The 27049-nt window shown below is 64.6% G+C and overlaps 1 protein-coding gene across 4 annotated transcripts in view; it reads right to left on the reverse strand.

Moving 5' to 3' along the window:
• The window catches only part of SYT7 (synaptotagmin 7), a 34055-nt gene extending 11921 nt beyond the window's left edge, over positions 1-22134 (reverse strand). For 2 of the 4 annotated variants that reach the window (XM_074885219.1, XM_074885218.1), the window contains exons 1-6: positions 22020-22134; positions 8493-8596; positions 6216-6295; positions 4401-4532; positions 3618-3833; positions 374-742 (exon numbers count right to left, since the gene is read on the reverse strand). In XM_074885219.1, coding sequence (XP_074741320.1) covers positions 374-742; positions 3618-3833; positions 4401-4532; positions 6216-6295; positions 8493-8596; positions 22020-22095 — 977 coding nt within the window. In that variant the 5' untranslated portion in view covers positions 22096-22134. The remainder of the gene's footprint in view (positions 1-373; positions 743-3617; positions 3834-4400; positions 4533-6215; positions 6296-8492; positions 8597-22019) is intronic. The other 2 variants (XM_074885220.1, XM_074885221.1) reach the window with 2 other exon arrangements.
• Positions 22135-27049: the final 4915 nt, after the last annotated feature.

Below are 27049 nucleotides of genomic sequence, written 5' to 3' on the forward strand. Positions count from 1 at the left end.
TGAGGAAAGAGCAACAGAGAGAGCGACAGAGAGTGCAGAGGAGATGAGAGCAGAGGAGAGAGCAGAGGAGCAACAGAGAGTGCAGAGAGCAACAGAGAGAGATGAGGAGGGAGATGAGGAGAGAGCAACAGAGAGTGCAGAGGAGAGAGCAGAGGGATGAGCAGAGAGCAATGGAGAGAGCAACAGAGAGATCAGAGAGATGAGGAGAGAGCAACGGAGAGAAATGAGGAGAGAGACGAGGAGAGAAATGAGGAGAGAAATGAGGAGAGAAGATGAGGAGAGAAGATGAGGAGAGAGCAACAGAGAGCACAGAGAAGAGAGCAGAGAGATGAGGAGAGAGCAATGGAGAGAGCAGAGGAGAGCGCACACTTACAGGAAGGACTTCATGTCCAAGCCGCGGTTGCGGATTTGCCCCACCACGTGGTCCCAGCTGCCGGGATTGGAGCGGCTCCGGCCGCCAGCCGTCCGATGCTTGGAGCCGGCGGCGATGCCCTGGCGTGCCTGGCCGCCGCGGGAGCCCCGGGGGTTGCCGGCGCCGGCGGAGGAGCCGCTGTGGGCCTGGAGGTGGCCCAGGCTCTGGCTGGTGGTGGGCTGGCTGTGGTTGGTGCGCTGGTGCTGGCTGAGGGGCTGCTGCAGACTTTGCTGGCGCATGAGCGTGCGGGGCCTCTGGCATTTGGGGTCGCCTGCTGAGGTGGGGATATACTCAAGGGTAGTGGCTGTGGACAAGGTGGAGTCCTCGAAACTTAGGGAGAGGAAGGGCAGAGGAGAGGAGAGAAAGGAGAAGAAGGTGAAGGGGCAAAATTGGAGGAAGGAAAAGAAGAGAGTTAGAGAGAAGATGCCCCAGCGCAGGGAGCGCTCCGGCAGGGGCCAGCGGATGCAGCGACTGGTTCCTCTGCCTCTCGGCCCCAGCTCGGCCTCGCCAGCGGCACGGGGCTCTCGCGCCGCCGCCATCTCGCCCGTCCTGCCTCCCGGCGTGTGTGTGTGTGGGGGAGCTCGGCCGCAGCACCGTGGCACCCGGCCGGTTGGGTGCCCTCCCGCTCCCGTGGCTGCTGCGCAGCCGGCGCCTTCCCAGCACGCCGGCCGACCTCGTCTGCGAGCTAATTAGGGCTGTTGCGTGAAGGCGAATCCCCCGGCGCCCGCTCACGTGCTGCCAGCCAGCCCGCCCCGTCCCCATCCCCATCCCTCCCAGCCCAGCACCCTCGCCGCCAGGTCTCAGCATCCCCCATCTTGCAGGACGGCGCCGGCCAGGGGCTCCCACAGCGATGGGGGGGGCCGAGCCCCCCGTAGCCATGGCCATGCCAGCACGCCAGGTGTCCCCAGGGCCAAGCCAGGCTGCCAGCGGAGAGGGGTGGGAGTCCGGCCACACTCCCAGCCCCCTGATTCTGGGATCCTGGTGGGACTGGGAGAGCGGAGGAGCCCAGCCCTGCACGGACGGGCTTTTTTGGGCCGGCGGAGAGGGAAGAGCAGGCGAGAGGCCGGCGGGGGAAGCGGCGATGCCCATCGCTGGCCATGCAGCCGGCCCTGCACCGTGGCAGCAGCACATGCATGGCACAACCCATGCAGCCGGGTAGGAGCCCCGGGCACGGTGCTGATGCCCACGGCAGCCTGCAAAGCTTGTGGCTATGAAACTGGGGGACCAGCCAGCCTGGCAAAAGCCCTCAGGGGTCTTCGATGCATGAAGGCAGGGGTCCCCCCGAGACCACCATCCTGTGTGGCACCAGGGAGTTGCCTTCAGCAGCAGCCACCGACCTTACCCCGGTCCCTGCGCTGCCCGGGGCTGGCCGGGGTGGCGAAGCTGTGCCGTCGTGCATTGCCAGCAGCAGGGGACAGAGAGGGAGGGGGGAAGGATAAATAGCTTAAAAAAAAAAAAAAAAAAAGAGGTGAAGAAAGAGTGAAAGGTGAGAGAAAGAGAGAGAGGAGGGAGGGAAGTTGAGAGGAGTGGAGAGCTGGGACAGATCCAGCCCCACGGCCGGGGCTGAAGGCACACGGGGCACTGCCCGGGTACTGCGCCACCCGCCCCCTCCCCGCGCCTGCCGCCGACCTCCTTTCACTTTCCTATCAAATCCTAAATTAGTTCAATTTACAACCTCTCAGTCACAGGAAACTAAATCTGGCTCCTCTCGGCCCGGCGCCAGCTGGAGGCGCGAGCTCCTGCCAGCACCGTGCCAGGCGGCAGCACGCCCTGCCCGCACACCCTGCCTGTGCCCGCTGGGTGCCCCCGGTACCGGGAGGGGGTACAGCGGCCAGACCCCCAGCATGGCCCCACCATGAGCACCCCCAAACCCGAAGGCTTTGCGCAAAAGAGATATGGAAAGGCGGGATGCTCCACCACCGGCTTCCCCATCCCCTTAACTCTGCCCTCGCCACCTGTGCCAGCCCAGCGGCTGTCCATCCGTCTGCCTGTCCATCCGGCTGGCTGGCTGTCCAGCTCCCAGCCCCTCCGGAGCTCCCAGCCAGGACAGCAGAGCCCGTCGCCACGCCGGCGTGGGCCGGCTGTGAGTCAGCAGGAGCGGAGGTGCCGAGCGGCGTGCGGGCTCTCGTCCCTGGCTTTCGGCACGGCAGCTGCACGACGCCTTTTCTTCGCCGGCCCTCGCACATCCTGCCAGAGGAGCGCGGGCTCCCAGCGGGTTTCGCTTCGCCACCAAGACTGAGTATGGCTGAAGGCTCCACAGCTCCCCCTCTTCCTCACCTCTCCCTCCCGCCTCCCAGCAGCCGAGCCGCAGAACACCAGCATCACGCCAAATGGGCAGCCGCGGCTCCGAACGGAGGGGGGGACACACCAATTTTTGGGGCTCCAGGAAGCATTTGGGATTTGGCCAAGGCGGCAGGACTGGAGTTTCTCTTTTGAAAAGGCTCTTTCCCTGCCAACGGGTCTGGAAGAAGCAGCGGGGATGAGGCATGTCAGCCCTGGGAAGCGCCTTTGCCATCGCCACCGACCTTCCCGGCACGGGGAACCGGAGCAGAGAACAGAAATGTAGGACAGAGCCCACAGCCAGATAAATCACCACCATTTCTCCCGACAGAGCTACCGTCACTGCCAGCAGCAAAGGGTCTTGCTGAGACCTCCCACCCAGCCTGCCTGGGCCACTGATTTCCCCTAAATCTGAAAAACCACCAACTTTCCCCAACTCTCCCTCGGCATTGGATGGTGGAGCCGCAAGTGAGGCGCCGGGTCTCATGGCTGTGCTGTGGGTCAGGGGAGCGCTGCAGAGGGATGAGTCTGGCGATGCCACGCGCCATCCCTGATGGCCACGTCCCAGGGACAGGGACATGGGAGAGCAGCTCCTGCCCTTGGGCCATCACCTCTGCCCCAGGGAGCCCCACTGGGGATGCTGAGCCACTTCCCACCGGCACTGGGCAAAGCCAAAGGTGCTCTGCTCACCTAGTTGGGGCTTGAGCCCTGCAGCCCCCTCCTCTGCTCCCCTCACCAAGCCAAAATGCTGCTGAAACGCTGCTGAAACACCGCTGGGGCTTGGGCAGCCCCCTCAGTGTGATGGGCTGAGGGATCTCTCGGTGGCCCCCATCCCAAGCGCAGCCCACAGAGGGGTGCCCGGGCACGTTGGCGCGGGGGGTTCCGTGCCGGCGCGTGCCGTGCCGGAGTGTGCGTGCTCACTCACTTGGACAGGCTGAGCTTCCCTGCGGCCAAGTGGCTCTGCACCGTGTGCCAGCGGCCTCGCGCCGCCTTCCCCGCGCCGGGCTCGCTGTGGGCAGAGACGCTGCTCCTCATGCCGTCCTCGCCGAGCCGCTGCTTCTCCCCGGGCCGGCCGTCGCGCTCCCCTGCCAACCCCGCGGCGGCCGACGCCGTCAGCTTGGCCCCTGATAACAGAGAGCCACTGGGCCGGGCCGGTGGCCAGACACCCCCCAGATAGACACGGAGGGAGCCGGACAGACAGACGGACGGACGTGGAGGGATGGGAGCCATTTGATAGGGGTGGGTACGAGGGGAGGGGGACAGACGGACAAGAGACGGACAGACAGACAGAGAGAGAAAGAGAGACATCAGCACTGCAACAGAAAAGGGGTCCTGGCCGCGGGGTGTGCGGGGGCCTTGGCAAAACCATCCAAAATAAAGGAGTGGAGGGAGGAGGACGAGGGTCAGGACAGAGGGGGTCCCGCTCGCTGGCAGCCCAGCCCCGGGGGGGACCCGTCCCCACGCCGAGGGGGTGCCCCCAACGTGCAACCCCATCCTGCGCCGCCGCGAGTTGGGGGGGACCCGCTGCCGCCCCCGGGGTTGGGCGGGGGGCGGGGGGAGAGCGGGAAGGAGGGGTTGCTCGTCTCCATGGGGCTGCCCATGGGGTGGCGTGCGGGGAGCCCAGGGGAGAAGGAGGAGGAGGAGGAAGGCGAGTGGGTGCTGCTCATATACTCACTACACGGAGCAAACCCGGTAAGGAGAGACTCACTTGAGGGAAAGCCGCGGATCACCGTACGGGGCGTAAGGTGAAATGTTTAGTATAAACTCCTTGGGAGGGTAGGAGCTCCATTTCTGCTGCACTGTGTTGTCATTGTTATTCCAAAAGTCTCTGTCTAGATCGCTACAGCGGCCGGAGACCAGGGGAGAAAGAAAAGGGAAATACAAGAGAGAGAAGCTGAATTCCTGTAAGAGGGGAGGAAAAACAGCCCTCTGCCCCTGGAGCGCAGGGATCCTGTGGAGAGAGATGGGGCACGCGGCCGCCCACCCCTTGGCCACCGACACCACGCGCGTGCACACACACACACACACACACACACACACGTGTGCGCACACACGGACAGACGGACGGATGGACGGAGCGGGGCAGAGCTGCAGAGAGACAGGAGCAGGTGGCTCCACCAGCTGGGAAGGAAAGAAGAATGGTGCGGGGTTAGAGAGGTGCCCCGGCGAGCGCGGCACCGGCGCGGCGTCCCCGGTATGTGTGTTTGTGTGTCCTCGGCACGTGTGTCTGTGTCTCCTCAGCACGTGTGTCTATGTGTCCTCACCTCTTCAGCAGCCGAGTCCTGGAATCGCACGCTGCTTGGTTAACCGTGACGCTGCTGCGTGTCGGAGACCCCTCTGGGTCCCCTCCTGCCGAACCAGCTCGCTGCCGGCACGGAACCTGAACCTCCGGGCTCCGGTGAGCTGCCCACAGCACCAAGTTGCTTGGCCCCGAGCTGCTTGCCCGGGGCTGTGGAACCCAGGGGGACTCGAAAAAGCTGCCGGTGCCCAGCCCTGACACCCCTCGCCGATGCTCGACGGCGACTCCGGGTTGAGCCCGTCTGCCTGGACCCTGTTGGAGCTGGGGAGGGAGAGCTGTGTGTGCCACACCATCGGCCAGGGATGTGCCTCTCCCTCCAGTGCCAGCTCTGGTGCAGCTGGGAGCAGGCAGAGGGGTGCCTGAAGTAGCCCCAGTGGCCTGCACCCCAATAACCCCCTGAGCGGGAGGACAGGCCAGCCAAGGAAGGTTTGCAATAGTCACACTCCAGGCAGGGGCTATTTCCCTCCTGGTGATCCAGCCTCAGCTCCTCCCAAGAGCCCTGTGGGGTGCCAGGGGGTGCGGGGGGCAGAGCTGGAGCTGGGGTGCCCAGGAGACCCCCCATCTCCCTCCATACCCAGCACCGTGGGACACCCCAGCTCCACTCTCCTTTCCTCACCTCATCCTGTGGTTGGCAGGGCTGTGCCAGGATGCAGCACTGGGGTCAGGGCTCAGGCCGGGGTGCCCCTGGGGACACCCATGCTGAGGTCCCCACGGCTCCATGCCCGTGGCTCTGGGGGGTGGTACCCGAGGGTGCTGGAGAGACTCACCAGCTCTCCCAGTCTCCCAGAGCCCCTCTCCCACTGGGGCTGGGGGACCATCCCAGTCTCCCGCAGCTGCAGGAGGAGCGGGGATCAGCGATGCTTTGGCATGATGGTGGGGACGCCCCACCACTCGCTCTCCCCAGAAACCCTCGTTGCTCCCCAGGACAGAGCCGGGCAAGCAGCCGCTGCCAAACTCCCTCTGCCAGGGCTGGGCTTGGGCACAGACCCTCCTCGCTGGGACGGTCACCTCTGTCCCCAAAGAGGGACCTCCCTGCTGCCGGCGGGGACGGCACCGATCTGGCACAGTGTCCCCAGGAGGGCAGAGCACCCACGACTGGGGGATGGCACATGGCAGAGGGCAGGGCGCTGAGCGGGCTGCGGCTGTGCCAGCCCCGTGGGCAGCGAGGCTCCTGGGCACCGCAGCCCCCTGCCCCTCTCTTCCCCCCCCGACCTTGGCACCTACTTGATGGTTTTCTTTTCACTGCGGCCTCGGCTGGAGTCTGGAGTCCCCACAGTCTCCAGGGAAGTCTTGTAACGCTTACCCTGCAGAGAGGAGAGGAGAGGGGGGTTGGGGGGAGGCAGGAAGAGCCCCACCACACCACGGCAGAGGATGGGACCTGCCAGGGTGGCACCACCATCAATTTTGCCCTTTTCCCTTCCAGCCTCCCAGTTGCTGGGCTCCATCCCACCGAGCCGGGCAGCAAAACTCCTGAAAGCTTCATCCCTTGGCCCTTACGAGCCAGCAAAGGCACTGGTGGGATCTGGCCTGGCCACCCTGGCTTCTGGGCACCGTCCCCAAGGGGCTGGGGGGGCTTGTACCCTGCGTCACCCCAAGGACAGAGCAGCAGTCGCCGCCTGTGTACCCTTCCACAGCCTCACTGGGGGAGGAGCGGGTAATTTTAGGATTAATTGAACCTGAATTAATTGAGTTCACCTTCCCCATCGAAAGGGAAGAGCTGCCATATGATAATGAAGCAGGCGCTCGCTCCTAACTGGGGCTTGTAATCAGGGCACTTCACTGTGATTTCCGACGGCAGGTTCAGCGTGCTGCTCCGATCCAGGGCGGACAAGAGCGCAATTAATGCCAATTAGCGAACAATTAGAAGCGGAGGCTGCTCTGCGCAGGTGCGGGGAGGCCGAGGCAGGATGGGAGCAGCTGCCGGAGCAGGCTGGGGTTGCGGACCAGCCCTCCCACCATGGTAGCCCTGGACCTGTGAGCATCCCTCCTGCAGGAGCCAGCCCTGCACGCAGCCTGCCCACGAAACAGGGAGGATTTCTCCCTTCTCCGTAGCCTCATCACCTCTGCATGGAGCTGCCTCCTTGGCAATGCTGCGTCAGAGGACTCCCTGCACCCTCAGCACGGGTGTCCTTGACCAGCCGTGGGCTCGTCCTGCTGGGAGCTGAAGGGATGCCCAACCTATTTGGGTGCCCATGGGCTAATCCTGCTGGGGGGCACAGGGATGCTCAAACTCCTTGGGTGCCCAGGGGCTAATCCTGATGGGAGGCACAAGGTTGCCCGACCTCCTTGGGTGCCCATGGGCTAACCCGGATGCCCACGGGCCATCCCGGAGGGAGTGAGCCCTGAGCCCTGTGCTCAGCGTTGTCCCCAGCCAGCCACAACACAGGGCTTGTGGGGTCACGGCAGCAGTGGCTGCTGGCCCACGCTGTCCTGGCACTAGCCAACCTGGGGCTACCGCGTGGGCGCAGACCAGGGCCAGCCCGGCAGCCACTCAGCGGGTTTGGCCATGGTTGCCACGCAGCCGTTCCAGCTCTGTGCACTGTTGAGGGCCGGCCGGGACACGGCTTTCCGTTCCCAGCAGCCTGAACGCCTTCGCGGCCAATTTATACTTATTTGTTCCTCTGCCAGCTTCGTCCTTCAGCACAACCGGCCCTTCTCCTCACCGCTTCCTCACCCTCCACCACCTCCAGCCTGCCCTTCCCTGGGTGGCACCAGCTGGGCTTGGAGACCATTTGCCACCTCCTCACAGCTCCCATCACCCCCCCACGCTGCCTCATCCCTGCCAGACCCCCTCTCCCCTTCCCACGGCGCGGGGGGAGCTCCTGGCACCGCCAGGGTGGGCATCTCCCGCCCGGGAGGAACCGCCGCCATCGCAGCACTTGACCCAGATTTGAGTCTGATGGCGAAGGAAACGCGGCCGAGCACGCGGCCAGATCCTGGTGCTGCTCCGGGAGGAAGAGGAGGAAGGATGCAGGAGGGAGTGCTGTCCCAAGTCAAAGGCCCTCCTGATGCAGTGGGGCTCAGGGAGGATAGCTGGGTGCCCTGGGGGGCACAGCGGGCAGCAGGGCTGGCTCACGGTGGCCAGTGCTGCCAGTGACGGGCTGGCCACCTTCCCGCAGGGCTCTTCCAGGCAGGAGCCAGCCCAGCAGGACAGGGGCCAGATCGTTACTGCTTGTCGCAAATATATATATATATATATATATTTGGAAACTTCCCTTGATGCCGCACAGTTTCGCCCAAACATTTAATTATCACATCTCCTAAAGAGAAAAATAAAAGCCGCAGCCGGTACCCGCCGCAAAACCGCTCTCGGCAACAGCCTCTGCCTGCTGGTAGCCTCGCTGCCCAGCCGTGCACCCCAACCGCCCCACAGCGAGTACCACCCCCCGCAGCGGGACCCCCACCCCAGCCATCACGACCCAGTACACCCCGAGAAGGGCGGAGGGGGTCCCCTGTGCCCCCTCCCCACCCCGGGCACCCAGCCAGCACGGGGACACTTACCAGTTTGCGCTGGCACCACTGGCAGATCCCGCAGAGGACGATGGTGACGCTAAGGCTGACGGTGATGATGGCTGAGACGAGAAGGACGTCGCGGGAGGGACCCCCTGCGGGGGAGAAGAGCAGAGCCACCGCTCAGTGAGGGGACAGAGAGGTGGGGAGCGAGGTCAGCCCCCCACCCAGGGGTGACCCCGGCGTGGGCACAGCACCCTGCACGGAGCACCCGGGGAGAGCTGGGCAAGAGCAGGGAGGGCAAAAAGGGGGGGACGTGGTCTAGTTAAGAGGCTCCAACCCCAACAGATGAAACACCCCGGCACGGTGGCCCCCCCCTCTCACCACCAGCCCTTTCGGCTGGCTCCAGGCTCCCAGGGGGGGTGTCCTGGCCCCCCACGCTCCCCGGGAGGGCTGGTTGGAGCAGAGCGAAGGCTTTAATCTCTGCTGGCACCCTGGGAGTGCTGGCATGGACGGCAAAGGTCACAGCATCGCCACGCCACAGCAGCTCAGCACCACGGTTGTTGCTTCCCCGTCCCCTTCCTCTTCCTCTTTGCCTTCCTAATACCCATCCCTTCCCCATCCCCATTATTTCACCTTCTCCACTCTTTTCCCCTTTTCCTTCCTCTTCCCCTTTCCCTTTTGAATCGCCACTCCTTGCCCCTGCCCATCCCTTCCCCATCCTTTCACCTTCTCTATCCTCTTCCCCTTTTCCTTCCTCTTCCCCACCTCTTCCTCTTCCCCTTTCCCATCCCCTCCAGACAAGCCATTCCCAGTTTCCTTGCTGGATCTGTGTCCTGCATCCACCCCACTGGAGGGGTTCCCTCTTTGGGTCAGCCAAACCCACACAGATTTACAGCAAATGGCTCTTGGTGGGGGCAGGAGGAGGGGGTCGGCGCTGGGCTCCTCTGCTCCTTCCCACCTTGGCCATGGGGACAACCTTGGGGACCCCAAAAAGTGGGGATGGACCCCTCTGCTGCTGCAGCATCACCCCCCACGAGAACTGGGACAGTTTCGGGGCCAGGCAGGCATCTCCCACCCACCCTGCTTCTGTTTCGCACCCAACCAGCCCTGTGGGCAGGAAAACTCCCTTGCCAGACCCCGAGGGACCTGCCTGCCTCCCCCCACGGCCCCCACCCCAGCACAGGATGTCCCCAGTATCCGTCAGCCCCGGCACAGCCGCTGAGCTCACGGCCACACTGCCAGCAAGCGTGATGGCCCTGGCACTGTGGGAGGATTAATAAGGACTCAAGGTGGCTTGGGGGGGGGGTGGGTGTCCAGTGGGACCCCCAGCCCAGCTCAGCTCCCCCCGCTCCATTGTGGCATCCCTGAGGGCACCCCACAGCCAGCTCTGCACCCCGGGATCGGGACAGGCCACTGTTTGAGCCACAGCCCGGCGGTGGGAAGCATTGAGGCCAGAGCAGCTCGCCTGTGGCTGTACTGCAGTATAAATATTAAACAATAATCGTTAATAATTAATTTGCCCGCAGACCTTGTTATTATAATGAAATTTGCCAGTGGCTCAGAGGCTGGGGGGAGTCAGAGCGGTCCAGGCGGCCGGATCAGGGGCTCAGGCATCCCCCTGGCACCCCGCTCCTGCCTGGGCATGCAGACAGGTGCCGAAGCGGCCGCAGCCCCACAGCCCCCAGTGGAAAAAAAAAAAAAAAAAGAGAAGCAAAGGGGATGGTGACAATAAAGAGGAGTTTTATAAAAGCCCCTTAAGTAGCCACACGCCTGGCGCTGAGCCCCTGCCAGGGCGGGATAGAGGGACAGGAGGGGGGTGAAGTCACCCCGGGGGATTTTGGGGGACAGGGCTGGGGGGTCCCGGGTTCTGGGCCATTAGCAGCCCCCCGGCAGTGGCACAGCCAGCCGGCACATGTGTTCCCTCCACCCAAACCCAGTGAGGGGGGCCCCACCATCGCTCCTCGGTCACGAGGAGCCTGTGTATAAAACTCACTTAGCAACTGTTGCCTAGGAGGGAATTTGGGACCAGCCCTTAATTTCAAACATTTATAAACCCCGGCTAGATAAGCTGCTGGGGGGGATGTAACGCAGCCGCACCGGTGGGGAGTGCTGGGGCAGCCCCCTCCTTGGGACTGCGGGCCCCAAGCAGTTCAAGTTTGGCACACGGGCTAACCAGGCAGGCTGGCGTGGCTAGGAATGGGGGTGAGCCCCCCATAAAACGCTGGCTCACAAACACCACCACCCCCCGGCGCTCCCCACAGCCCTGCTGCTTGCGTGGGGACACTGTGACGTGCTGAAAGCAGAGTGTCCTGCCAAAAGGCACGTTAGGGACTGCAGTGAGAGTGACCCCTCCAGCCTGGAGCTTAGCCCGGAGCTTCAGGAGATGCTTCAGTCCTTATGGGGTCAAGTTCATCCACAGTGTAATCCAGCGAGAGGGAAATCAAAGGGGAGAAGGTGAAGGGGGGGCGCGCGCTGCCTGCGGAGGTGCTGGTGTGGCACAGACCCGGCTTAGGAAGGAGAAATCCCACACGGTGTCCGGCCGCTGCCACTGAGGAGGTCGGAGGGGGACGTTGGCGCACGCCGGTTCCCACGCACCAAATTCCCAGTGCCAAGCTTGGCAGCACCCAGTGAACCCGACGCTTACACCGGCACAGACCTGTCTGCTGCGGGGGGGGGGGGGGCTCCACGCCACGATGTTGGGGGGCTCGCTGACAGCACAGCTACTAGCCCCTGGCAACCTCCAGGCTCAGCCACGCTGGCCCCTGTGCAGCCCTCCCCGGAGGGGACACGCATCCCTCAGTCCATGCTGGCTGCGTCCCCAAGGCTGGGGGAGAGACGCTGGCCCCGGGGGCTGCTGCCAACCACAGCACGATTTAAATGACTCGTTTTCCAGGCAATTAGCAGTGGTTAATTAGAGAAGCCAGAGCAGAGCCCTGGGTCCCTGCCGCCGGGCGCTGCGTGGGGTCACCCACACCATCAGCATCCCAGTTGGGATCCTTGGCATGGGGATGCCGTGGGGTGGGTGGCCCTGGGCACGGGGGCACCGAGAGGCCAGAGGGTACTCAGGGACCTGCATGGCTGCAGCCCCAAGAGTGGGTGACAAATGTGGTGCTTGTTTACCGTCGCCTCCTTCCCCCACCACTCGCCATAAATCTCTTGGCTCTTGCTGGCTCAGATACAGCCGGAAGCGTGCAAGACGGTGGTGGGGGACCTTAGCCCCACGCACTGGCGGGGGGGGTCCACACCCCTGTTCTGGAGTCCCTGCAGCCACATGCCCCCCCCCCAAAATCACACCAAGAGCACAGCGAGGGGTTGTTCCATGACCTGGAGACCCCCACGTCCACTCTAGGAGGCCATCAAGGGCTTGAAGCACTGGGGGGACACCAGGACTTGGGTCTCCCCCACCCCTGGCACTCGCTGGCAGAGGAGGGGATGACTGTGGAGGGTGAGGAAGGGGCCAGCACAGCCCTGCGGCTCTTTCATCAGTATTCAATGCATCTTGATGGGATATAATTCCACTTTTACAGCTGGTTATTGATGAGGGGATTACCTGCCTCGTTAGCGCAGCAGCTCTTCAGCATGGGATTTGCGGGGAGCAGCAGTCGGTTGCACCTGGGGAGGAAGGGGTCCCTGTGCTGGGGGGAGGGTGCCTGTGCCAGGGGGAGGGTCCCTGCATACAGGGAGATGGTGCCTGTGCCCGGGGGAGGGTCCCTGCATACAGGGAGAGGGTCCCAGTGCCAAACACCCTCCTGTGAGAGTGCACCTTCACATGGAGGACCCACACCCTTGGCCAAGCAGGGCACCATCCCCAAACCCTTCAGGGTCCCCCCGTGCCCCACAGCCCCCTGTGGTGCTTGGGAGAGGTGACAGCATGCCGCTGTGTGCCCATCTCCCCTAAGCCGCTGTTCCTGCAGGCATGGGATTAGCTGCCTCCAGAGCACGAGCAAGCTCCAGCCTTTGTGGCTGCGGAGAAAACACTTCAAAACCCGACCCGAGCACAGGCGAGAGGCGCAGAAATCCAAGAGGGATTATTCTTCTCTAAGCAGCATGTAAGCTGGAGATCCTGTAAGATCGGCCCGGCGGAGGCGAGGCGCTGGCGGCCACAACTGCTGATGCCAACGGATTCAACACGCGGCTGAGCGCCAGCACGGCGACGCGCAGGGAGGCAGCTCTGTGCCGGGGGGGTGGTGGGTGCCAGTGCCACGGCAGAGCTGGGTGCTCCAACCTGCTCTCTGCTCCTCCCTGGCTTCGGTCCTTCTCCCTGTGGCTTTGGGCACTTTGGTGGCCTTGGGTATGTTGGTGGCTTTGAACATCTCGGTGGCTTTGGGCATCCCGGTGGCCCTGTGCACCTTGGTGGCTTTGCACATCTTGGTGGCTTCATGCTCCTTGGTGGCTTTGGGCATCTTGGTGACTTTTGGGCATCCTGGTGGCCCTGCACATCTTGGTGGTCCTGTGCACTGTGGTGGCTTTGGGCATCTTGGTGGCTCTGTGCATCATGGTGGCACTGCACATCTCAGTGGCTTTGGGCATCTCGGTGGCCCTGTGTACCTCAGTGGCTTTGCACATCTTGGTAGCTTCACGCTCCTTGGTGGCTTTGTGCATCTTGGTGGCTTTGGGCATCTTGGTGGCTTTGGGCATCTTGGTAGCTCTGTGCAATGTTGGTGGCTTTGAACATCTTGGTGGCCCTGTGCACCTCAGTGGCTTTGCATATCTTGGTGGCTTCGTGCACCTCGGTGGCCCTGCACATCTTGGTGGCTTCATGCACCTTGGTGGCTTTGGGCATCTTGGTGGCCCTGTGCATCTTAGTGGCTTTGAGTATCCTGGTGGCTTTGGGCATCTCGGTGGCTTTGGGCTTCTCGGTGGCCCTGCACATCTTGGTGGCTCTATGCATCATGGTGGTACTGCACATTTCAGTGGCTTTGGGCATCTCAGTGGCTTTGGGAACCTTGGTGGCCCTGTGCACCTTGGTGGCTTTACAAATCTTGGTGGCTTCATGCACCTTGGTGGCTTTGGGCATCTTGGTGGCCCTGTGTGTGTTGGTGGCTTTGAAGATCTTGGTGGCTTTAAACATCTCAGTGGCCCTGCGCATCATGGTGGCTTCGCACACCTCAGTGGCTTTGCATATCTTGGTGGCTTCGTGCACCTCGGTGGTCCTGTGGGCAGCCAGCTCTCCAGGACAGCCATCGGTCACAGCCGGCACAGTGAAACCCTCACGCTCAAGGGCACCTACACCCCTCTTCCCCCTGCCCGCCTTCCCCGCAGCAGGGACACCCTGGCTCCCTGTGCCCGTCCTAGACCTCAGAGTCAACCCCCAGCTCCCCCACGGCCCCCAGCTCCCCATCACGGCCCCGCACCAAAGCCCACGGCGCTGGAGAAGCACCTGGGCACACGGCAGCACTGGGAGGGCAAAGCACCCACGAGGGGCACCCAGGTGAGGGTTCCGGCTCCTGGCTGCTCTCCCGAGGCTCCTGCGCAGAACAGAAAGACTGGAAATCTCCACGGAGTGGCAAGTGGCCAAGGGCATCAGGTGAGCAGTGGGCACAAGCTGGCAGCATCTGCTGGCACCAGGGCTGGGGCGACCTCTGTGCAGGTGCCCCAGGGCCGTATTTTTGGGCGCGGAACCCAAAATGCCCAATTTGGGGCCAACCAGGGAGGGGTGGGCATGATGTCTACCTCATGGCTGCTCGGTATTCCAGCCCCATCTCCCTGAGCATCCTCCCACCCGCCCTGGCCCAGCAGTGAGACCCATCGATGCGGAGCACCCCGGGGGAGAAATCAAAGCTCCATGGAACTCCCCCCTCCCCAAGTCTCAGCCGCCTGCTGCGCTCTCTGGAAGCGGCGATCAAAGCCTCTCTCCGCAGCCAGCATGCCACAGCTCCACTCAGAGAAACTTCTCCGTGTGCCAAGCCGCCTGCCGCCGCCGCCGAGCGAGCAAGCGAGCGCCCGGCGTGCCAGCCTGCGCCGCTCGCCGCCTCGCCAAACCGGCAGCGGAAACGCGTGTGCGCCCGGGGAAAATGGGGGGGGGGGGGGGGGGGGAACGGGAGAAGGTGCCAAGCGAGCGGCGCATCCCCCACCACCACATTTTGCCGCCAGCCGTCGCCGCCAGTCGCCGCGCTGGGGTGGGATGTGACGCTGAGCCCGAATGGGGAAGATGGGGATGGGGAGGGGATGGGGCAGTGCTGTGGAGTCGGGGAGGGGAGGGGGCCTGATCCTGCCCTGCATGGCATCGCAGCATCCTCTGGCATGGCGGGAGGGCTGTGCCGTGGCGGAAAGCTGCTGGGCAGGGAGCGAAGTGGCCACATTGCCACGCCGGGGCTTCCCAGATGCTGTTTGCCTGGCGCCAGGCCATTAATTCCTCCTCTTTTCATCCTCCCACTCATTTGCTAGATATTTCCCAAACCTCTTATTTTTAGGTTGCAGCTGAAAAGCTGTGAATTTTCAGCTTTCGCTCCTGTGCAGGATCCCGGGCGCAATGCGGGTGGGAGCAGGGCAGGGGAGCTGCCCGATGGGCAGAGCAGGCAGGAGAAACCCACGGCCCCAGCGCAGGCAGAGGGAGCAGGGCCGGGCACGGCGGAGCTGCCAGGAAGCAAAACCTCCAAGGAGGGACGAGGCTTCACCACCATCCCTGGAAACAATCCGATGGGCATTTTGGGGCTGTTCTGAGCCAGGCTTGGCGTGCCGCGAGGCAGAGCCGGGTGGCCACAGAGCTGGCAAGCTGAAGGGCTTGTGATGGCTGGGTCTGGCCGTGCCATCCAGCCAATGGGGTCTGTGGATGCTGTGGGGACAGTGGGACCCCCACAGGCCGGGGTCCTGGCCAGCGTCCCACTGTCAGATGAGCCTCGGGGGAGAGAGGACCAGCGCAGCGCCACAGCTCAGCACCCCAGGCGTGCCCGGGGTGAGAGGGAAGGGAACAGGCGTCTGTTCTCCATCTGTGCATCTGTCTGTCTATCCGTGCGTCCCCCTCTCCAACACATCCATCAATCTCTCCATCCATCCAGCCCTCGTACACATCTGCTTCTCCATCCAGCCATCTGTCTGTCGTCCCCCGGAGCTGTCAATCTGTCCGTCTCTGCCTCCCCCACACTGAGCTGCCTGCCCTGGGGGGCTTTGCCTCTGGATTAGCACAGACAGCCCCCCCACCCCAGTGTGGAGCTTTGCCTCCGCTGGGGACCCCGTGGGCCAGGGACAGGCACCCACTGAGCAGCACCCTGCACAGGCACCTCTCCCCCAGCACCCACATACCCAGGGCTGCCGCGATGCCAAGACACCTGGCCCGAGGCTGGCAGTGCCCGTGGGCACCATCCCTGCCACACGGGCTCGGGGGGAGGAGGACACCCCCCCAAAACACCGCACAGCTCTTTCCCAGTGCCTGGGTGCCACCAGACATCCCCTGTCCCAGCCTGCTGCCACACATCGACGTGTCCCTCGGGCTCTGATGCCCTGGTGAGGGGCAGAGCGAGAAACTGGTGCGACAGAGGACAACGGGACGGGCATTTTGCCGTTAAAGCTGTCAGGTCCCTCACGTGGTGCCTTCATGGAGCAAGCCCCCCACTCCCGGTTTGGCTACGGCACCAGGGTTGTGCATCAGCCCCGCAGCCCTCCCCAAGGCCCACGGGCACCGCAGCGGCCGGTTCACCCTCCTGCCACAGGCCGTAGCCACTGGGATGGGCTGAGCCCACAACTCCCCATAGAGAAGCGAGCCAGAGCTCCTGGCACCCCTGAATCAGCTTGGTCATGGCGAGAGGATGCTCAGGACACCCAGCACCTCGCCAAACCCCCAGCCAGGCAGCGCTGCCCGCTGCCATCCCCCCCTGCCTGCACTTTCCCAGCACGCCAGCAGCTGCCGGCACGCCGCAGCTGTGCCTCTGCCCTGCTCCGGTATGCGGCCGGCACGCAGGCTGCATGCACGACACGTTCACGTGCTGCTCAGCGAAGCCACAAGGCCCCGAGCGACACGCGCACGCAGCCGTCACCGGCCCCGTGGCACAGCAAACCCCACGGTCCCCCCCCCACGAGCCCCCCCCCCTGCACCGGCTGCCACCCGTACCCCCTCCGGGGCAGCCGCAAGCAGGAACTGGCGGTGGAGGGAGAATTTGGCAAGTGAAGGCGCTTCTTCCCCCGATGCTGGGCTATTTTTGGCTGAGGATTTCCGGAGAAGCATGTGGTTTCTCTTCCTAGTGGTCCCCACCGCATCTCTCCTCCCGAGGAGCGCCTAGACCCCTTCCCCCCGAGGACTTGAGTCCCACGGGGTTTGCATCCACCACTGCCCCCCCCCATTTCAAACCTTGCTCCTGACGGCCTCGTGATGCCCCTCGTCCCCCCAGCTTCTACTCAACCCCTGCTCCACATCCTCTCTGCTTCAAAACACGAGCCCCGTGGTCTTGGTTGTAGCCCCAGCAGCCCCCCAGCATTGCCCCCCACTCCAGAGGCAGCCCCAGCCCCACCTCACCGGGGTGCAGGAACCTGTCGCGGGGCGGCGGAGCAGGCTGGGCTCTCCCAGCGAGCGGCACTGCCAGCTCTCGGGCTGCCGTCGCCGCCACCACTTAGCCTCTCGCCCCAGGGCCCTCCATCATTCCTGGGCACTTCGGGTGACAGCGGGAGAGAGGGAGGCAGAAAGCCAGAAGCTCCCCGGGGACAGGAGCGAGCAGGCTCCGTGTGGCCGTGCCCAGCCCCACGAGTCCCCGCTTGCTTCCCCAGCTCCCCAATCCCCCTCCCTGGGCAGTGTCCTCCCCAGCCACCGCTGCCCGGGGCCCACATCAATGCTGAGTTTGGTGGCCAGACCATGGGGACAGGAGCCCCGCAAGAGAGGCTGGTGCTGAGGGGACGCTCAGCATCAGCCCCAAATCAGGGCGCTGGGGGAGGAAGAGGAGGGTTGGTGGAGAGCACATGGGAAGATGGAGAAACACCGCTCAGATGAGAGGAGAGAGGAGGCAGAGGAGGGGAATAAAGGGCTGAGGAAGGCCCCAGATGGAGGATTGGGGACACAGAGGTGTGGGCAGGTGCCTGGGGGATGTGGGGCTGGTGGAAATCCTCCCGCAGACCCCGGTCCCTGGGCTGCATCCTCCAGTGACACACGCCGAGACCTTGGGGGAGCAGGGACCATCACCCATTGCCCCCCCTGCAGCCACCAGTGTCCCACAGACCCAGCCGGAGGGGAAGGGCTGTTCACGCTTCGTTTCAGGGGTGCCTGGAGCCCTCCCCAAGTGCAGCCTCAGGGCTGTCCCCATAGCGTCCCCTGCTCGGGAGGGCAGGGATGAAGGGCTGCTGCGCTGCACTGTCCCTCTGCCACGGCCCCGGCTCCATCTTCGTCGGCGCGATCGGCCGCTTCCCTTTCAAACCTCATTAACTCCCCCCAAGGTGACCCTCTCCCTCCTGCAGAGGGCGAGCAGAGCCACCCTGGGGAGGTGGGGGGGGGGCCCAAGAGGGGATGGGGTGCTCACAGAGCACCCTGAGCTTGCAGCCGGGCATGCAGCACCCCGTTACTGCTACCAGCCTGGCACCCACAGGGATGCAGGACCGTTGCTTTGACCCACTATTCCCTGAGCCCCACCCCAGCCCCACATACGCCCCTTGCAGCCCCCCCAAGTCACAACCTGGGGAGCCCAGCCCCCCCCATTTGACGCCTGCTCGACGCTTTCGCCGCCGCTCTGCCTTTGCACACAGTCCCCGCGCACCGGCGGCTCTTCGAAAGCCCTTCCCCTGCTGAATCCATCTATAATAGATATTGTAGCTGAGCCCCCAGGGGCCGGGGGGGTGGCAGCGATATTATCTGCATCTGTCTTCATTCCCCGCTCCCCCGCCCTTCGCCGCCAGGCTGAAAAGCCGCGAGATCAGGCGGTGGAAAGCCGCCTCCAGCTCCAATCCTGCTCCTTGGTGTGGTGGTGGTGGGGGGGATCAGGAAGACCTCCCAGCTGGACCCCCTGCCTGGTTGTGGCTCCCCCCCGCCTCCCCTCCGGCTCTTGTTCTTGCTGTTTCTCAAGCCGTGTGCAGGGCCCTGGGACACACATGTCACACGCCTGCACGTGGATGTCCCCCCCCCCTCCCCTCCGGGCACGGGGAGGCTGAATGGGTCTGGAGGCGGTGGGGGGAGAGGGAGAGCGAGCAGGACCCCTGGGAGGGAGCAGAGAGGGGGGGGTCAGCATCTTCACGGACCCCCCACTGCCACGGGGGAGCTGCCGTGGGGGGACGTGAGTGCGGGGGGGACACAAAGGGACAGCGTAAGGCCACGGGGGGATGCTCTGAGGTGCATCCCCCAGGCTTGAGCCCGCTCCGCGGCGCAGCAGAGGGGCAGGGAGGTGAACCCCAACCCCGAGTGGGATGGGGGTACCCGGGAGGGGGGGGGGGTGCTGGAGCCGGCGGTGCCTGTGCCGTGTGGGACGCGTGGCTGCAGCAGGTGCCTGGCTCCCAGCGAGGCCGGTCAGCCCGTACGCTGCCAGCTCGCCGCTCTTTGTCTGCTTTCCCCGGCTGGCGCGTTTCCCCTCCATCCTCCCAGCCGCTCCCCGCACCCCCCGGCCCCCCGACTCGCTCCTCAGGGTATTTCAGCTTATTTTAAACCCCACTTTTGGGTTTTATCCCAGCCCCGGGGAATCTGCTCCCACAGCCGCCGGTGCTCGCAGACCTCTCCATCGCCTGCCCTCAGACAGCGCTGGGGGAAAACAGGCAGCTGCCTGGTTATTGATTCACCACCTTCACCGGGGCCGCCACGGCACAGCGTGCTCGGGCCAGGAGCCTGGGAGGATGGGGACGTGGGGCAGGGGGTCTGGAGCCCCCCAATACCTGTTTGATGCGCTGAAAAAATGAAGAAGTTGGGGTGCAATCGCCTCCCTGGAAAGGGGATGGAGATGAAGGGGGGGGTCTCGCACGGCAGCGGGGAGGAGGGAGCTGCCCCGTGGTCCCGGAGCTGGCGTGGGGGCCACTGGCCCTGTGGCACTGGGGGCACCTTTGTCTTCAGACCCAATCTCTGCTTCGTGCTCAGCCACGGCTCTGCCGACACGGCTAGCACAGGCGATGGCCCCATCAACCACACAGCCCCCCGTGCCCCCGCCCCAGCAAAGCCACCCAGCTTTGGGAAACGCCTTGGCTGGGTCCCAACCTCAAACACCTCCTGCCAGCTGAGGCCAAGCTCCCTCGGGCATCTCCCACCCCCAGCATCACCCCCGAGCTCCACTTTGCCCCCCCCAAGCCCCCTGAGCACCAAAGCACGGCACAGATGGCAGCAAAGTTTCCCAAATTTCCCCATTTTCTACCCCCCCCCACCCCCCCCCGCCATGAAACGCAGCCAGTGCTGGGGGCCGCAGCCACTGTCCCCCACACGGTGACACAGGGGATGAGGCCAGTGCCACCCTCGGGCAGGGATCTGTGGGGGCACGGGTGCTGCTTCACCCAGGGATGTGGCATGGCAAACGCCCAGCTCTTGCCAAACCCAGCGGGGGGGGTGAGCTGCCAGCACCCTCCCAACCACCATCGGTGGGGGGGGGACAGACCCAGCACCCGCACGGCACCGCGGGCGAGCAGTGGCACGGGAGGAAAAGCAGGGGTGCAGTGAATTTAAGCAGGGGGGAAACAGGGAATTTAAGCAGATGGTGTCCCGGCACCAGCCAAGAGAGCTGCTGGCACAGGTGCACGTACCCCCGGCCCCACCACAGCACCCCCTGGCCCCAGGCACCACCCCACAGCCGCGGTCAGTGACGTGGGAAAATTTCCACGTGATGGGAGACCCGGCAGCCAGGGACCACGGGGTTTGGGGAGGGGGAAGAGGGGGTGTCTGCCTCCCCCCCAACCCCATCAGCTCTGCCTTTTAACCTTGCAGCCTGCCAAGCGGCACCGGCAGCAGCACAGCCAACCGGCGGTGGCCCACTGAGCGCTGTCAGTGGCCCACCGAGCGCCAGTGGTGATGCCAGGGGGCAAACTGGGGGTTGATGGCGAAGTTTGGAGGGGAAATAACATGGGTGCAAACCTCGGGCACCGGGAGGGAACGGCAGCCCTGCCACGCTGCTACCAGACAGACTCATGTCCCTGCTCTGCCACCGACCCCCCCAGGTGACCTTGGGCCAAGGCAGCCGGTAGCACTCGGAGGGGACATCCCCAGGGGGTGGCGGGAGGGGGTCACAGGGACGGGGTGACAACACCGAGCTGCTCCCGGCCTGCAGCAGGCGGGAACGTTCAACCTGCGGGCAGGTGGAAACTTCACCTCAAAGGTGGCTTGTCCGGAGCCACCAACTCCCGGGCACGGCTGAGGGTGTCACCTGCTGCGGGTGACAATGTGTCGCGGTCCCCCAGCGTTGCCCCAACCTGCCGGTTCCCGCAGGCCTGGCTCTGCCAAGCGCCTGCAGCTCGCCCCAGCGACACGCACCGGCAGCACCCGCTCTCCCCGCCTCGGTGCTCCCCCGCTCCCCGCCGGCACGTCCCCACGCCATCGCAGGACACGTTGTCCTTCTGTCCGCCGGCGGCTGCTCCCCAGGGCCCCGGGGCCACCGTGGGTGATGGCTACCAGGCCCCGGTGAGCCGCGGTGCACCGGTAGCATCCCTTCGCCTCCAGCCCGGCTGCCGGGAGCTCAGGCAGCCCTCACCGGGCAGCCGCACACCCAAAACCTCGCCGGCATCGTCCCAGATTTCTCGGTACGGGGCCGAGCGATGCCTTTCGGAGCATGAGCTCAGCAAAACGGCGCTGGCAAAAGCCCCTTCCCCAGTCGCCCACCCTGGTCAGGCAGAGATGTAGCGGGACGGTGCTGGGGATCAGGGTTAGGGGACCCCCAGAAGGATGGAGGGGGGGGCAAGTGATGGGGAGCGGAGTGATGTGCTGCCAGCTGGATGTTTGTCCGGGTGCTGGCACCCAGGGAGGTTGGGGGGTCACCCCGGGGGGACTGGGAGCTCACTCGGGGTGGGGGGGGGGGCTGGAGGCTCACCCCACGGTGCTGGGGGCTCACCCCAAGGATTGGGGGCTCACTCCAGGGGGATGGGGGTTCACCCCGAGGGGCTTGGGGGCTCACACAGGGGGCTGGGAGCTCACCCCAAGGACTGGGGATTCACCCCGGAGGGCTCACCCTGGGGTGCTGAGGGCTCACCCCAAGGGCTGGGGGCTCACCCTGAGGGCTGGGGGCTCACCCCAAGGGCTGGGGGCTCACCTGGGGGCTGGGGGCTCACCCCGGGGTGCTGAGGGCTCACCCCAAGAGCTGGGGGCTCGCCTGGAGACTGAGGCTTTGCCCGGATCCGGGGGCTCCCCCCAGGAGCGGGGTGCTGGGGTGTCCCCGGGCGGGGGGTGTGTGTGTGTGGGGGTGCCGTGGACAGCAGCTCTGCAGGGCGGTGACTCATTTAAAAGCGGCGGCGGTGACTTTCTGCCCAAACTACCGTTAACTCCCGACCGGCCGCTCCGGCAGAGCCGCAACCGGGGAGGCGAAGGGGAGCGGGGGGGGCAACCGGGCAGCGGTTGGGGGGGGCGGCACGGACCGGTCCCGCCGGGCTGGGGGCAGCGGGCGGCGGCGAGTCCCCCCGGGGTGTGTGTGTGTGTGGGGGATGTGGATGGAGGGGGGGTGTCCGTGTGCCCCCCCCCCTCCCCGGGGCTCGCCGCGGGCTCACCTGCGCTGGCAGCCTCCGGGTGCAGGTACATGGTGGCGGGCGGCGGCTGCACCGGCTCGGCGGGGCCGCGGCTCATCAGACGGCGGCGGCGGCGGCGGGAGGAGGCGGCGGCGGCGGCGGCGGCGGCGGCGGGAGCGGGGGGGGGGCGGCCGCGGGGGGCGGCGGCGGGGCGGTGGGGGCCCGCATGCGGCGGCGGGGGCAGGCAGCCCCGTGCTGCCCGCCCGCTGCCTGCCTGCCTGCGTGTGTGCGTGTGTGTGTGTGTGTGCGTGCGTGTGTGTGTGTGTGTGTCCCGATCGCGCATCCACTTGCTGCTCGCTGCTGGCGGGAGAGGAAACTGCAGCCACCGGGGGGGGGGGGGGGGTCGGTGCTGCTCACGGAGAGGGGGGGGACACGAGTGGGGGTGTGTGTGTGGGGGGGTATGGTCATCGGCAGGGCTACAGGCAGGGACACCGGAGGAGAAGGGGACACACACACACACACACACGACGACACACGCACACACGCGGAGACACACCCGCAGTCCTCCCCCCCCCACGCAGCCCGGGGATGGGGACACACACACCCCCACACACACACACCACACAGGCACGCACCCACGCACCGCACCCACGGGGGGGAGGACACACACGACACACACGACGCACACACACACGACACCGCGCACACGCGTGGTGACAACCGCGGGGCACCGTGCGGGAACACTGGGGGCTTGCAGCACGGAGCCCACGCGGGGGTGCACGCCCCCCCCCCCCGGTGGCACCCCCGGGGAAGCCCAAGGACACCCCCCGCACCGCGGACACCCCCCTGCGTTACCCCCTTTCCCCCGCGCTGCCACACACGCCCCTGGCCACCCCCGCCGGTTCCCCGTTGCCCCGCTCCGATCCGATGAACTCCAGGCCGGGTTTTCCCGGTGCCGGGGCGCGGCGGCCACTGCCGGGGCATTGCGGGCTCGGCGGCGGCTGCGGGCGGCGGCAAACCCGGTGCGGAACACTAGAGCGGATTCGAGCCGTGCGCTCGCTCCCGTTATCTACCGCCCCCCCCCCCCACCCCAGCACGCAAAGGCCATTTCTGCCCCGGCGTTTATTGCCACGTTTGCCAGAGAGATGCAAGCGAAGAGCAAACAAGCAGGAGAGCTCCTCCGTGGAGCTCTCAGGGGGGGTGAGTTCCTCCGTGGAGCTCTCAGGGGGGTGTGAATAATAGGGCCTGCCAGGCACCCCCACCTCCAGCCGTGTCTCCGGGGTGCTGGCTTGGGGGTTCCCGGGGTGGGAAGGAGCAGGGTGGAGGAGGACACCCTGCAACTTGGTGCAGGAGGTGCCCCCAGACAGAGGCTATGGGACAGGGGTTGGGAGCTTTGCTCCCAGGATGGGGTCTGTGCCTGCTTCCCCCTTCTGCTGGGGTGAGAGGGCCAGAGACTCACCCCAGCTCGGAGTGACGGAGCTGGGACACTCGTCTGGAGGGTCTGGGGCTTGGGGGAACCTCGAGGGACCGAGCCTAGCCTGGCCTTGTGGGATGGAGGGGATCAGGTGGGAGCTCTCTGGACTCATACTGGGCTGGGAACAGCCGGAAAACCATCATCGCAGTGGGGGAGAAGCTCTTGGGACTAAACCGCGACTTTCCTTGCCCACAGCCTGGCTTTTAAGCAGGGAAGGAAGAAGAAAATATCTCTGTATAATAACGTTTAACGCAAAAGAGCCTGCGGAGGAAACCCTGAACCGTCAGGGACCGGATTTAGGGATGGAGCTGAGCCGGGGGCAAGCGTGACCCCAGCACCGTGGGCTTTCCCAGCAGCAGGGTGCCGGCACTCGGCGTTGCTGACTCCGGTGAGGCCGCGTGGGTGCTAAGGGACGTGGTCTCGTGCGCCTGACTCACGCCGCGGGCTCCTTGTAGCCCGCCCTGGCACGCTGCCTGTCATGGAGCTCGCTGCGGGGCCGGGGGGCTTCTCCCAGCCCTTTGGAGCTGGGCCAGCAACAGCCCATCTTGGGGGTCGGTGCCAGGAAAGCCGTTGCCCGTGCGCGGGCGGCAGCCGGTGCGGCTCGCTGGGGAGCTGCGTGCCAGGCAAACTTCTGCACGTACACCCAGGCGAAGCTTTTCCAGCGAGGGGGACGGGTGCCAGCCTGCTGCCAGCCCTCCGAGGCCACAGGCGGGCTGGGGATGAGGGAGCAGCCCTCTGCCCCTTGCTGCTCAGGGGCTGGCAGAGTCTCCTCACAGGGATGTGTAGCTTTATTTTGATTTCCCCCCCACCACCACCCTTTGTGGGAACCTTCTCATTAAACCCTTGGCACAAACCCTTGATTTCACTCTGCTTTTCTCCACTCGCTTCCCACACACTCTTCAGCAAGCTTTAAAATCCCCGTCCCCGCACGCACAGACATCCCGGCAGCACCGTAACCTCCCGCACCCACACAGCCGCTCTCCGCCGCCGCCCGCCGTCACTTCCACCAGGGCCAAGTGGGTGTAAAACGCTGCTGACTCACGGCAGAGCCAGGCCCGGCGCCTCGCCGAGTGCCACGCGTGAGCCTCCACCATCGGCCGGGCTCCTGCTGCGGGGCTGGCACCCGCCCGGGTGCTCAGCAGCACCCGGGGATGCTTTTCCCTGCCCATTAGGCCACCATGGAGGGAGAAAGTTGGCTAAAACCAGAGCTTGCCCGAGGTTGGGGAGGTGGCTGTGCGGGGAGAGGAACCCCGATTCACACTTGCCCTGCGGTCACCCCCATCACTCCCGGCCTTCCCAGGGTGGAGATATGAGCTGCCCCCAGCCCTGCCCTGTCCAACCGTTCTCTCAACATACGACCCTGCAAATCTCTGCCCCCCAAACCCCTGCCCCCCCCAAACTCCTGGGTAACCTGAGCCCCTGCCACCCCAAATTTCTGGGTACCTCAAACCCCTGGATAACTGGGCCCCTGCCACCCTAAATTTCTGGGTACCTTGAACCCCTGGGTAACTGGGCCCCTGCCATGCCAAATTTTTGGGTACCCCAAATCCCTGGGCAACCTGAGCCCCTGCCACCCCAAATCCCTGGGTACTCCAAATCCCTGGGTACCCCAAACCCCTGGGTAACTGGACCTCTGCCATCCCAACCCTCTGGGCACCCCAAACCCGTGGGCAACTGGCCCTGGGCCATCCCAAAGCCCTGGGCACCCCAAGCCCAGCCCAGTGTGGCCCCCCTCCCCTGGCCACAGGGCAGGCAGATGCTCCCATGTCTCCGGCTGTACCGGGGCAGCACCATGGGGACCGTGGGTGTCCCCCCGGGGCTGGCCTGCTCCTGCCCACTCCCCAGGGCTCGTCTTGGGGAGCAGAGCAGCCCGGGCGCTGCGGAGAGCAGCTCTGGCTTCCAACACTGCCTGAAACCTCACTGGCAGCCTGGAGAAACCACAGCTCCTCTGCCAGCCCCAAGCATCCTGCCCCGGCCCTTCCCCGCGGCGCCAGCCCGGGTGTGGGGAGCTCCCCCAACCCCCAGCCACGGCTCCGGTGTGGCCAAAGCTTCACCAACTCAACCCAAATTTCTCTGGGAGGTGCCGGCACAGGGCTCCCCAGCAAAGGCGGGTTCCACTGCCAAATTTCAGTTTTCAGTTCCCAGCCACTTTGGCTTTCACACTGTTCAGAAAAGAGTCATTATGCTCCTTTCTTCTTTCTTTCTCTTTTATTTTGTCGATGGGGAGAAAATGGATATTTCTTATTCTCCCTTCCCACTGAACGGGGAGAACCTTTTCTTTTCTTTTTTTCCCCTCGCTCAAGCCTTTTATACAAATTAATCTTTGGGCTGAGGCCAAGCCTGGGGAAATTTCATCTAAAATGATGAAATTTTCAGAGCCTAACGGGAGTAATTACAGGGGGTTAGAAAGCAAACTATTTCTCAACTTTAACAAGAGCAGGCTGTGACCCGGCACTTGTTATAGCTAATAAAAATGTTAATGAGCCAGCAGCAGCAATGGGGCTCTCCCATCGCTCCTTCTTCCTTCTCTGCCGGTCCTGGTCCTCTGGCCGGGGCGGAAGCGGAGCCTGGAGATGCGGCGCTGTGTTTGCCTTCCTGTGCAAACACCACGCGGGGCAGAACCGGTCAGGCAGCTGAGCGGGATCAGCGGCTGCCGAGCTCGCCTGTGTGCTGCCGTGGGTCCCGGGGAGACACGGGCTGTGTGTGCACGGGGAGGCGAGCGGCAGAGATTTGCTCCAGGGGGGAGGATACTCATCCCTCCGAGGAGTTATGCCGGTGTATCAATGATGCCCATCAACAAACTCTCCAGCCTGTGTGTGAGCAAAGCACCTGAAACACGGGGCTGTGGCTCCCCGGGTCAGCTGGAAACCCACGCACAGCAGACCCGCTTGGCTTCGGTTGCCACGGGCCAGTCTCCCTCTCGCTGACGAGCCGTGCTTCTCGCTGGGAGCCTGAATAATTGGCCCGGCGGCGACTTAACGCCCTGGCGTATATTTTAATTACCGAGAGAGCATCCGTCATGTGCCACTCCCGCAGCGCAGCTGCTCGGCACCGCGTCTGCTCGGGCTTGGAGGGAGATTTCCATTGTGGCCGGCGGTGTTTGCCATGGGCACAGCCCGGCCTGTTTGCTCGCGCTGCCAGGCCAGCCCTGCTGCCGGTCGTGAGGCTTCCCTGCCGTGCCACGCCAGTGTAAAGAGATGTCACAGGGCGCAGGCTGTGGTGACACTTCGGTGCCCAAGGTGTGGTGGCTCTTCAAGAAGCTGTGTTGGGGATTTTGGGGTTCTCAAGGTATAGGTTGAAGCCATCAGGGCTCTGGATGATGAGCCAGGAGGCTCTGACACAGAGCGTGCCGGCTGCTGAGATACTGTCCATCCAGCCCTGGAGCTGCGCTTTCTGTCGGAGGAATTCATTACTGCTCCTCTCCCAGGCAGCAAACATTATTAAAAAACCAAAATAAACACAACCAGAAACATGAATTATAATGAATGTGCAATGCTGGAGACGGTGGCATGGCTGGAGAGACGGAAGCCAGGGCGGCCGAGGTGCTGTTCCCCACAGCCCCAGGTCAGCATTGCTGACCCTGAGCCACTCTCCAGCC

This window comes from Strix uralensis, chromosome 15 (assembly GCF_047716275.1).
Source record: "Strix uralensis isolate ZFMK-TIS-50842 chromosome 15, bStrUra1, whole genome shotgun sequence".
NCBI classification, from domain to species: domain Eukaryota; kingdom Metazoa; phylum Chordata; class Aves; order Strigiformes; family Strigidae; genus Strix; species Strix uralensis.